This window comes from Tursiops truncatus, chromosome 12 (genome assembly GCF_011762595.2).
Source record: "Tursiops truncatus isolate mTurTru1 chromosome 12, mTurTru1.mat.Y, whole genome shotgun sequence".
Lineage (NCBI taxonomy): Eukaryota > Metazoa > Chordata > Mammalia > Artiodactyla > Delphinidae > Tursiops > Tursiops truncatus.
The window spans coordinates 71,708,300-71,721,293 of record NC_047045.1 but is presented as its reverse complement, the minus strand read 5'-3'; the positions used below and the strand labels follow the sequence as shown (position 1 = coordinate 71,721,293).

The 12,994-nt window shown below is 43.4% G+C and overlaps 1 protein-coding gene across 1 annotated transcript; it reads right to left on the bottom strand.

Annotated features, from left to right (window-relative positions):
* Positions 1–11,878: 11,878 nt before the first annotated feature.
* SAMD5 (sterile alpha motif domain containing 5) lies at positions 11,879–12,720 on the bottom strand. Its single transcript, XM_004317669.3, has one exon. It carries the CDS (start codon positions 12,560–12,562, stop codon positions 11,879–11,881), a length of 684 nt encoding a protein of 227 aa, XP_004317717.2. The 5' UTR covers positions 12,563–12,720.
* Between the last annotated feature and the right edge of the window lie 274 nt (positions 12,721–12,994).

Genomic DNA, 12,994 nt, shown 5'->3' with positions numbered 1-12,994 from the left:
AGAGAAATGGAAATAAAAATAAAAATAAACAAATGGGACCTAATGAAACTTAAAAGCTTTTGCACAGCAAAGGAAACCATAAACAAAATGAAAAGACAACCCTCAGAATGGGAGAAAATATCTGCAGACAAAGCAACTGACAAAGGATTAATCTCCAAAATATACAAACAGCTCATACAGTGCAATACATAAAAAACAAACAATCTTCTCCAAAGAAGACATACAGATGGCTAACAAACACATGAAAAGATGCTCGACATCACTAATTATTACAGAAATTCAAATCAAAACTACAATGAGTCGTCACCTCATACCAGTCAGAATGGCCATCCTCAAAAAATCTACAAACAATAATTGCTGGAGAGCGTGTGGAGAAAAGGGAACCCTCTTGTATTGTGGGAGGAATGTAAATTGATACAGCCACTATGGAGAACAGAATGGAGGTTCCTTAAAAAACTAAAAATAGAACTACCATATGACCCAGCAATCCCACTACTGGGCATATACCCAGAGAAAACCATAATTCAGAAAGAGTCATGTACCACGATGTTCATTGCAGCACTATTTACAATAGCCAGGACATGGAAGCAACCTAAGTGTCCATCGACAGATGAATGCATAAAGATGTGGTACATATATACAGTGGAGTATTACTCAGCCATAAAAAGGAATGAAATTGGGTCATTTGTAGAGACGTGGGTGGACCTAGAGAGTGTCATACACAGTGAAGTAAATCAGAAAGAGAAAAGCAAATATCATATAATAAAGCATATATGTGGAATCTAGAAAAATGGTACAGATGATCTTATTTGCAAGCAGAAATAGAGACACGGACCTAGAGAACAAATGTATGGATACCAAGGGGGAAAGGGATGCGGTGGGAGGAATTGGGAGACTAGGATAGACACATATACATTATTGGTACTATGTATAAAATAGAGAGCTGATGGGAACATACTGTATAGCACAGGGAGCTCTACCTAATGCACTGTGGTAACCTAAATGTGAGGGAAGTCCAAAAGGGAGGGGATATCTGTATGTGTATGGCTGATTCATTTTGTTGTGCAGTGGAGGCTAACACAACAGTATAAAGCAACCATTCTCCAATTAAAAATTAATTTAAAAAAAGAGAAAGGAAAACCTAAAAGGCAAATGGTAAATTGAGTAAAATATTTTCAATCATTATAACAAACAAATTATGTACGTTATTGTTATTTAAACAGCTTTCTGAAATATGGAAAGAACATTTAGCCTCAACAGAATCATAAGGACATGAACTAATAATTTAAGATAGGTCTTCATATTGAGAATAACTTTATAATCACAAGATTTTGTATTATACAACAAAGATTAGCCAGATGTTTTGAGGAATTACTGTCAGTTATTCTTTGAGGCACTTTTCATATACTGTCTCTCTGATTCAACACCCTTAAGAAGTAGGTAATATTATACCCATTTATAGATGAGACAACTGAGTTTTAGAAAGATTAAATAATTTGTCCAAGTAAATGGTAAAAAAGAATGTAACTTCAATTCTATCCAAGTCTGTACCCTCTATATTCCTCCAGTCCGGAAGAAACAACTAAAATTATTGATAAGGTGGAATACATAGGAGTTTTAAAATTTTGGACATCCAAAAATAAATCATTAAAATCTAAGGTAAACCACACTCTGAAAAATCTCTGCAACCTCTATGCAACAATGATTATTTTCCTTAATATATAAAGAGCTCTTGCCAAGCAACTGGAAGTGGTCTAAGACCAACAGAAAAAACAGGCAAGTACAGTGAATAAGCAATACATAATTATAAAAGCCACAAACATGAAATTATGTAAATCAATAATCTAAGAAATGTCATTCAAAGAATGATGAAATATTATTTCTCAAACATGACATTTTCAAATTATGAAGAAATGTAAATAATCAATAATAACATGGGTGAGGTTTCAACCCAATAAGAACATGGTTAAATTAATTATGGTGCTAAACTAAGATGGAATATGTCTTAGCATTAAAATCACTTTTCAAATGATATCTGCCAACATAGGACTAGCCTTATCCTTACTCTTATCCAATACCAGATTTATGCATGTGTATAAGACAGAAATTCTAATTCATAGGTGATTTTTAAAGAAATACACTGTAGTGTTAGAAACTGTAAAACAGACCATTTTAAATTTCTTCTCAGTCTGCTTCAGTGTTCTCCAAATTTTCTCAATTCAGTCTATTCACTTTTCAATCAGAAATATTTTCAAAATTGTATTAGAAACAATGATTTATTCACTATCAGTAAGAGCCCTTCAAATTTGTGAAGTTCTTTTAGAATTTACAAAACAACCTCATAAATATTATCCCATTTAATTCACACTACAACCTTTTGAGATAAATACTGGCATTATTTTACAGAAGAAATAACGTTTCTTAAACTAAAAAGATCACATTTCCTCATGTCTTCCAAGGACAGGGCAGAGAGAAAGGGCAGGCAAAAAAGGGGCCCTTAAAACAAAATGAAATTTTAAATTATGAACAAGACCTATAGAAACTCTAAACAATGTCAGTGATAAAACACTTCTCCCTGAAAAAAACCTTTTGTTGGCCTAACTTCTAGCTGTCACAGTTACTGTCGAGTTTCAATGGCATTTACATTTGCTTCAAATTAGCATCTTCATCCGGATGCGCAGGCTCAGCGGCCATGGTTCACGGGCCCAGCCGCTCCGCGACATGTGGGATCCTCCTGGACCAGGGCACGAACCCGTGTCCCCTCCATCGGCAGGCGGACTCTCAACCACTGCGCCACCAGGGAAGCCCAAATTAGCATCTTTTATTACCTGTCCTTTTATAGGCATTGTGTCCTACCTGGGAGTTAATTCACAGAACTCCTGGTTATATGGTTGGCACCAACCCACGAACTTTGTTTTAAGAGTCCTTTCCAAAATAAGTTTGTAGGACTTCCCTGGTGGTGCAGTGGTTAAGAATCCGCCTGCCAATGCAGGGGACACGGGTTCAATCCCTGGTCCAGGAAGATTCCACATGCCGTGGAGCAACTAAGCCTGTGCACCACAACTACTGAGCCTGTGCTCTAGAGCCCGCGAGCCATAACTACTGAGCCCATGTGCCACAACTACTGAAGCCCGTGCGCCTAGAGCCCGTGCTCCACAACAAGAGAAGCCACCGCAAGGAGAAGCTGGTACACCACAACAAACAGTAGCCACCGCTCACTGCAACTAAAGAAAGCCCGGGTGCAGCAACAAAGACCTAACACAGCCAAAAGTAAATTAATTAATTAAAAAAAAAAACCTTAAAAATAAATAAATAAAGTAAGTTTGTAAAAGTTGTCATGTCTCTCCCATGGTACTACATGAATAAGTTAAACTGTAGATTGAAAATAAACAATGATAGCATTGTGATTTGTAAAAACAAAACAGAAAAACGTGAAACTTGAGTTAGTTCAATTCCATTATTCTTATGACCACTTAGAGTTTTTATATGTGTTGAAAAGTCAAAACAGTGAAACAGAGTACAAACTGCAATGTGCAATATGTTAGTTTGGTTAAGTGCAAATTTTATTTTATAGATGAAATGTTTTTATTAAATTTGAATTCTTTAAAACTGAAATATATTCCTTATTTTAACTGTTAACTGTTTAAAACTACAGAAGAAATCAAGAAAATAATTGCTGTGTATTATTCCATGACTTTTACTTAAAATAGCTTTGTCAAATAGAGGTAGGGTGTTAAAAAAATATAGGTGTCAAATACAACAGGTACACTTCTAGTCTTATTATAAAATTATGGTATGCTCTAGGGAAAATATCTTAAAATTCGGATTTTGGTAAAGAATACAATGCTGATTGTTTTCCTCATCTTTCGGACATGTTCCAAATGAAGTAGGTCTTATTTTGTTTGTATTTATAACTTTATGGAAACATAACAGTAAGGTTTTAAGAGCTCATTAGACCATTTATTTCAATTAGAAGCAGTAATGAAATCTCTTTAAACTATTAGATGTCACTTAGTCTCTATGTAAGACGGATTGTATGCTTAATGCCTTTTGGCATGATCCACAATTATTTGCCCTTAATACTTTTTATATTGACTGAAAACAAGGATTCGCTTCCTACTTCTCCCAGGCGTCCTCAAGTCCAAATCAGCGGTTGATCTGAAATAGCATTTTTCATAAAACTTAGCAAATAACTGTTAAAAACTTTTTAACTCAAGTGTTAGCAATAGTATAATAAGCCTTAGCTATAGCTAAGGACTCGATGCTGTTTCTAGCTCTACACAGACTATAACCTTGAAAAGTTATACCAATCATGGTCCTGGGTGTACTTTCCCTCACCATGGGCAATGTTCTTCCAAATACCTTAGGATATCCCTTGTTAATTTCAAGCACCAGCGTTGGTTGAGTCCGTGTCATCTGACTTACCTTACTTCAAGAAAATTCATTTCAGAACATATTTCTGGTGAACTAGAATCTAATTACTTACATAATCTGAAAAAAATGTGCTTTTTATCAAAATTTCTTTCTTATTTTTCATGGCATGCATTAGACAACTACCTAAGAGCAGACAAGGTTCATGAGGCCCCACCCTTAGTACTGCTAACCCTGCCCTGAGCATCTTTTCCTCACTGAAGAGTGAGGAAGGAAGAATGAGCACAACTGAGACCTCTTTAAGACTGGAGATGCCAGTGCAGAGAAAAGAGCTTTCTTTTTTTTTTTGACCTTTTTAATTTTAATAAAAATATGAAAATAATAATACGTACCAAGAAGGAATAGCTGTATTTTTCTTCCCATCCACAGAGGCAGTAGTTAAGAGTGTGACCTTGGGCAAGTTGTATGACCTTGGGCAGGTTGCTTAACCTCTCTCTTTTTTTTGCTCCTTTTTTAGCTTCCTTTTTTTTTTTTTTTTTGCGGTACGCGGGCCTCTCACTGCTGTGGCCTCTCCTGTCGTGGAGCACAGGCTCCAGACGCGCAGGCTCAGCGGCCATGGCTCACGGGCCCAGCCGCTCCGCGGCATGTGGGATCTTCCCGGACCGGGGCACGAGCCCATGTCCCCTGCATCGGCAGGCGGACTCTCAACCACTGCGCCACCAGGGAAGCCCTTAATCTTCCTTTTTAAAAAAATTTCCATTGCAGTATATTTGCTTTACAATGTTGTGTTAGTTTCTACTGTACAGCAAAGTGGGTCAGTTATACATACACACATATATATATATACATATATATATATATATCTCCCCTCTTTTTTGGATTTCCTTCCCATTTAGATCACCACAGAGCACTGAGTAGAGGTCCCTGTGCTATACAGTAGGTTCTCATTAGTTATCTATTCTATACACAGTATCAATAGTATATATGTCAATCTCTCACTACCAGGTGACAGTTTTGAACATTCCAACCGAATTTTGAAAATCTAATTTTTGAAGTTTTTACAAATAATTTTCATTATTGTATCCTCAGGCCTGCAGAAATGACTGCGTATCACTGGTACTAAAAATTTACTGCTGATTAATTACCAAATCCCCCTATTATCAGGAGTAAGACCTGGGCCAACAGGCTTTCCTGTACACAGCCAAGACATGACCACTATGATGGCGGCTGAAATGTCTAAGCAAGGACAGATACGGGGTGGCAGGAGCCAGGCCACCCATCTGGCAAATGTTGTTTGCTCAATGCCTGCTAATATCCACAAACTTGGTTATAAGAGTCATTTTCTAAAATAAGTTTGTAGAAGTTGTCATGTCTCCCATGGTACTACATGAATCAGTCAAACAACAGATTGAAAATAAACAATGATATTAGCACCATGAAGGCAGAGACATTCTTGGGAGAAGGAATATTTACTGTCATTTCAGCTTCTGCCAGGACCCAAGGCACAACTCCAAAGGACGTAAGCATGTCCTCTGCCAACCTCTCTTTCCTTTCTAAATATTCTTTCTATATCCTTCACCCTGGCCCCAAAAAACAGAAGCCCTCATGCCACCTGTCTCTCCAAACACCTCCATCCCAAGCCATCTCTCCCCAAAATCCATGAATAACCCTGTTACCATGAGAGTCTTATTACTTACGGTAATTAAATTCACACTGAGGCGTGAATGAAGCTTAACACTCCTACAGCATTTTTAAAATAACATTATATTAACTCAGCTCTACTTGGTAGTGTGTGGCAAGGAGATATTTTTCAGTGAAGAAGTCTGTACACCTTCCCCGTCCACCATCTACCCTAGAGCCTGCCTTCCGCTTTTCCAAGTCTGCTAGAAAACAGGATACTTTTACAGTCCCATACAACCCACATCTACCACAACCCCCAGGCACAAGCACTGCCAAACTTACAGGACGCAATACAACATCACATAGCTTGTAGCCTGCAGCGCAAACATAGGAATGGTGAGAGTACTTTCTATTCACGTAGAGCTATATATATCCTACAAGCATTATTGTGTAACGTTTACATTTAGGCATAGCTATAAACACCAGATGCATAATACCTAGTATTTGTATATTAACGCAATACGCTCCGTAAACCTCTGATCTCTCCATCTCCCCCCTCACTGGTATCATGTGAGCAGACAGAGAAATGAGGGCTCTTCAACGCCATCCCCACAAAGTTCCCAGTCTCCTCATCCACCCTTCCTCTCCGCCCCTCTGTCATGGAGAAGGCATCCCCCCACACACTGGAAGTGTGTTCCCCTTTTTTTTCCAGTGCTCTGGACACAATTCCCTCCCACCTCCTTGATCTCTTGGGTGGTCTCCCTTCTCCCACATCTTCACCCGCTCCCTCTCTCTGGCTCCCTCCCACCAACACTTAGACATGCTGTAGCTTCTCTCATCCTTAAAAAAAAATACAAATTCACAAAACTCTTCCCTTGACTCAAATTCTCCCTTCTTCCTCCAGCTATAGCTTTAGTCTATTTTCTCAGTCTGACTTCATTAAAAAGTTGCGTATAGTACATCCAGACAATGGACTATTACTCAGGGCTAAAAACAAATAAGCTATCAAGCCATGAAAAGACACAAAGGAATCATAAATGCCTGTCACCAAGTGAAAGAAACCAATCTGAAAAAGTTATATACTATGTAGCCTTTCCAAATATGTGACGTTCTAGAAAAGGCAATACCGTGGAGAGAGCAAAAAATCATTGCTTGCCAGGAGCTGGGGGAAAAGAAGAATGAATGGGCAGAGCACAGAGGACTTTTAGGGCAATGAATATACTCTGCACGATACCATAATGATGGCTACATGTCATTCATTATACATTTGTTCAAAGTCAAGAATGCACACCACCAAGAGTGACCGCCTGATGTAAGCTATGAACTTTAGGTGATTATAATGTATCAAGGTAGGTTCATCAATTGTAACAAATGTCCCACTTCTGGTGGGAGCGAGGAACACTATGCATGTGTGGGACAGGGGTATATAGGAACTCTCTGGACCATCCTCTCAATTTTTCTGAGAACCTAAAACTGCTCTTTAAAAAAAATTAAATCTTAAAAACAAAAGTTGTCTATGCTCCCTGTTTCCACGTCCTCTCATTGGTCCATCACTTGAACCTGCTATTTCAGAGGTCCCCACTGGCATGGCTGCTACTTCCCATGGCATGGATACATTTAGTTCTCGTCCTGCTTGACCAGTCTCTGACCTCCTGACCAGTCCCTCCTCCTTGAAGTGTCACTGCTTCCACTGACTCACCCTTTCTGCCTCCCTCGAAGGTTCTTCGTCCTCTGCCCATCTCCCAAATCCTGGTGTTCCCCAAGGTTCTGTCCTGGTCCCTTCTCCCTCTACAGATCACTCGTATTTGTGGCTTCAATGTGCAGACTACTCCCAAATCTGTATCTTTTGTCCCAGCATCTCTCCTCTGCTCCACAACTGTATTTCCAACTGCCAACTAGACAAATATGTTCAAATATGCCTCCGGCAACAGTATATTTAAACCTGAAGGCAACATCTCTGTTTCCAAACTTGCTCTTTTCCTGGGCCCCTTGCTCAGGAAAGGGCATCGCAATCCTAAATCAGAAATCTACACGTCATCCCAACCTCTCTCCCCTCATCCCTGTCGTCCAAACAATCATCCAGTCCCAGCAATTCTACCCCTCAGTTACCTCCACGGCGCCTCCCAGCCTGTCGCCACGCAGTCCAGGCTGCCGGCAAATCTCTCCTGACACTGCAACCTCGTCCTAATCATTTCCTCTATCTCTGGTCAGGATCCATCAATAGCTCCCCTCTCGAGATACACTCCAGCGCCTACATATTACTCCAAGGCCATCCAGGACCAGCCCCTGCCTGTCTCGCCATCTCTTGCCACTTCTTCCAAGCATTCCGTGCTCCAGCCAGACTGAATTCCTTTAAATTCCCGGTGCCCTGCTGCACTTCTTCCCTTTCTGGCCCTTTGCACACACTGTTCTCTATACCTAGAACACTTGTTCCCTTAGGACCCTCCTCTCCTTCAGGCTAAACCCTCCATCCTTCAGTTCTCAGACCAAAGGCCAGTTCTAGAAAATCTGCCATGATCCCCCTCCCCGCAAACTAGGTTGGAAGCAATCACTATACTTTATCATTGCTGTTCATCCCATTTTATGTCTTCCCCGCTAGATCCCAAGTTCCTTGAAGGCAGGACTTCTGCATCCTGCCAATCACAGTAACCTGGAGCCTGGCAGAGCCTCAGCATAGAGAAGCTTGATAAAGTATCGAGAACATGAACACAAAGCTTTTCCTAATCCTTACTTTGTGAAAACATATCCCCACTTCATTAAGGTAGAAATCACAGCAGTCGGAGAAGCTAAGGACAGAGCAGAAGAGGGATTCATCCAATGTTTTTAGATTTCAAGCAGCGCTCTTTCCAAGCTCCTGGTTTTCCAAAGCTGGATTGCCTTGCTACAGAGAGAAACTTACTTTTCTTACATTTTAACTCACCTAAAAGAAGAAAGTGGCAACTGTTGATAAGACAATGAACACAGCACTGCAGCACAGTTCCCGGTAACATTAACTGTTATTGGGGCAAATACCACAATCCTGCAGTCCTTTCAAGTAATTCCTGGGAAAATTCCTCAACTTACTTTCCCCTGTAAAGATTCACTATTCCTGCCTTGATCACCCTACATAAAATCCGCTTTCAAACCATCTAATATTCTCACCAAAGTACAAAAAAATTACAAGGATCAGCCATGCAAAGACTATAAAGGAGACGTGAGGCCTCTCTAACAAGCAGAATTCCAAATGCACAGAATGAACACTGTGTTCTGATCCTGACAGAGCCAAGGAATCTGGAGAAATTAAACAGTGGATCACACTTTAAAGAAGAGTCCTGGGCTTCCCTGGTGGCGCAGTGGTTAAGAATCCGCCTGCCAATGCAGGGGACACGGGTTCAAGCCGTGGTCCGGGAAGATCCCACATGCCGCAGAGCAACTAAGCCCACAACTACTTGTGCGCCACAACTACTGAGCCTGTGCTCTAGAGCCCGTGAGACACAACTACTGAAGCCCGCGTGCCTAGAGCCCGGGCTCCGCAACAAGAGAAGCCACTGCAATAAGAAGCCCGCGCACCACAACGAAGAGTAGCCCCTGCTCACTGCAGCTAGAGAAAGCCCGTGTGCAGCAACAAAGACCCAATGCAGCCAAAAATTAATTAATTAATTAATTTTAAAAAAAGAGTCCTAACACTGTTGCAGAAAACAACTTCTTAGATCATTTAAAATCCAAAATTTAAGAAGCAATGCATACGTAGGCAACAAATTCAGAAAAAGCAACATGATCTGGCACTGTACATGTGCATGCTCAGTTTGGGGTACATTAATTGTATTTTAGTTTCTATTTCAGTGTGTGTTTTTCTTGTAACAAATACATGAAGTGACAGAATTTTTTTTACACTTAAATTCGTCAGCTCCATTTTTTTGGTCCCCACTTGGAGCATCGATGAAGGAGGTACACAAACACTTCTGGCCCCATTTCATTCTTCATCACTTTGAGAAATTACATATGTGTAGAAAGTGAATGAGGGTATATTTTTACTATCAAACATTATTGTAATGGGATTTATATAGAAGTTGACAGAAAGTATTATTTACAAAAGTAAATAGTACTACAATGTAAGTCGAAATTTTCTTCGATAAATTGCACTGACTCAAATGCACTACCATCTCACACACTGATCTAGGCAGGAATGCGCAGTCCAAAGCCAATGCCCAGACATTCATGTCCTTAGAACCCTCTTCCACTTATCCTTTTCAGCTTCTGACTTTGATATCGAGGCCTTTTTAAGCATCAGAACCAAAATGCGTTACATCATCCCCACCTGCAGCCCACACTCTCCTCTACCCACCCAGCCCCGTACCCAGCTCTTCTGAAGAAGCAGCAAGCCCTAGTGATATGAACTTGTACCCGGCATCCCTTTCTGGCCAGGACTTGACCTCTGCCCTCACCAGGTGCCCAGGAGCTCACACTCTCTCAGCCTAAGCCCACCTCACTTCCCAGGATGTAATCACAAAAGTCTGACTGGCCTTGAACTCCTTTGACCTGCCATCTCCAGGAACGAGCCTTTATTTTACACTGATGTCAGAGTCACTGTATACACACTACACGTATCTCCACCTCTACCTGCCTGGGAAAACTGTGTTCTCCCCTTCATCGCCCTGTTTGGGGCACATAGCAGAAACACAGTCAGAGTGGGTAACTGGAACATGTGTTTAACTTAAGGCAAACTGTCCTCCGGACTTGCCCTCTTTATATAGCTCATACAAAACAAATTTATACTCTTAAGCAGGTTGTCTCAGTTGCCTGTCTTACAAGATAACCTATGGATAATATTAAACCTTCTATTCTCATCTACCCTAGATATTTTTATCTACATTGTACAAAGTTTTCTCTTGAACTTCCTTAAATCCAGACGTTATGACCGTAACTTAGGACTATAAAGCAACGCAAGTGCCCTAGACAAGCACACAACATTTGGATTATCCGCACACAACATTTGGATTACCCGCATGTCTCTGCTGCGGTGCTGTGTCTACTCCCCTCCAGCTACAGCATCCTTGCCACCATTCTCCGCTGGGCTTCTCTCTATGTCTTGACTTTCCCGCTGAGGTGCTCCTTTTCCTGGGCAACTCCCGGCAAGCTTGAGGATTACATATACTGTTTACTTCTCCCTTTCAAGTCAGGACCCTCTACCTGGATGGCTGCAGAAGCCTGAACTGAACAGACTCAGCTGGTGGCCGAGCTCTTGTGAGAAATTAAGACTTTCCGTAGTTAATTATTAAAGGCCCAAATCCACAGTTCAGCCTTCCTCACAGATCGGCTGCCATACTTTCCCAGCTTCTCCCCAGGGAAGTCCTCACTGGTGATGGAAAATCTCACTTCCTTGTGCTGTGCTCTCCTTTCCGACATGAGAATCCACTCAGGCTTTCTAGAAGTCACAGCTGTACCTGCTTCATCTCATCTGGATTAATAATCAACCAAACCGGTGACCCAGCAGCACGCCCTCAGTGACCCCATTACCACCAATGTCCTTAGCACCCATTACCTCCCTACACTTAAGCTGAAGGAACTTATCCCAAGCGGACTGACTTGTGTTTTGTTAACTTTTCCCCTAGACTGTTCATGTCAATCGTTCACTTTTCAAATTTGCAGCTGGGATTCGACTTTATGGAATTGAGAGCAACAGGGCATCATTTCTCACTCTTTGAAGGAAAGGGTCGGCCAATTTCCCTTGGGAGCGTCTCAAAAAGGTGAGAAAAAGAAAGGTCGAGAACAATGTGGGTTTTAACCAGTCTTCTGGTACCTTCAGACCCAAACACTCCCACGGAGGGTATCATGACTGTCCTGTGCTCCTGGAGAAGCACCGCGCACCCAGTTCCTGACCGAGCCTACGCGGACACTTGGTCCTAGTTTAGAAGTAACACCTGGGTGAGGGAGCCTGTCGTATAAACCGTTGGTGGCACCGGGAAGCAAGGAATAAAAAGCGAACACAGAAAGAAACCAGAAGAGAATCCCAAATACCCAGAGCCTCCTCGTCTCCCGTCGTTTCCTGGGAAAAGCGGGCTGCCAAGCCTGGGCAGGAGCGGCCGAGCCGCGTCCCTCCCGCCGCGCGCCCACGCCGCCTCCTTACCTTGCGGGAGTACGGGGGCTTGCTCAGGTGGATGCCGTCGCGGACGAGCTTATCCCTGATCATGATCTTCAGCTTCAGCTTCGGGTAGCTCACCAGCTCCCTGCCGCGAGGGGCGGTCGTCAGGCTGCGGGGGTCCCCGCGGGGGGCCTGGGCCTGGCCGCCGCAAGGCTCCCCCCGGCGGCGAGTGGGGACGGCGACCGAAGGCGGCCCGGGTGGCGCGGGCGGCGGCTGCGGCTCCAGCGTGAAGTAGAGGCCGGCGGCGGCGGCGTCCTGCTCCCGCAGCCGGCGCACGGCCTCCAGGATGCGACGCCGGTGCGCGGGCGCCAGCACCCCGATGGCGTCCAGGTCCGGGTCCCCGATCTGCTTGCACACCTCCAGGTCATCGTAGCCGTTATCCACGAAGGACTCCGCGTACTGCGGGAGCTGCAGCGCTTTCAGCCACTCGTAAACTATGTTGGTGCACATGGTGGGACTGGAACCCCCGCCGGCAAACGGCGTCCCAGCGCCCGAGCGGCACGGCCGACACCAGTTCTGAGAACTTTTAATCCTCTCCTCCAAAGGGAAAGAAAAAAATCTCAGTGAAGTTTTCCTTTTAAAGAAAAGGATAGGGCCGGAGATAGAAAGCCATCAGAAGCCTGAAGAGGGAGAAGCGGAAAAGCGGCAAAGTGAATTCCCCAAGCAGCCTGGAGCTCGCAGGCACTGGCGGCTGGGGGAGCCGCTCCGCGCCGCCCCTAGATTCTCCGCCGCCGCCGCCGCCGCCGCCGCCGGCGCCTAGGGGAGGGGCGCGCGGCGGGCGCGCGAGGGGGCGGAGGAGGGCGGGGCCCGGGCACACCCCTCGGACCCGCGCGGGGTCAGCGGCGCCTCGCGCCGCCCAGGACTTTCCGCAGCCCGGACCGT

What these genes read in the sequence shown, in the direction of transcription:
- SAMD5 (XM_004317669.3), bottom strand. Translation starts at nt 12,562, where the DNA reads ATGTGCACCAACATAGTTTACGAGTGGCTGAAAGCGCTGCAGCTCCCG.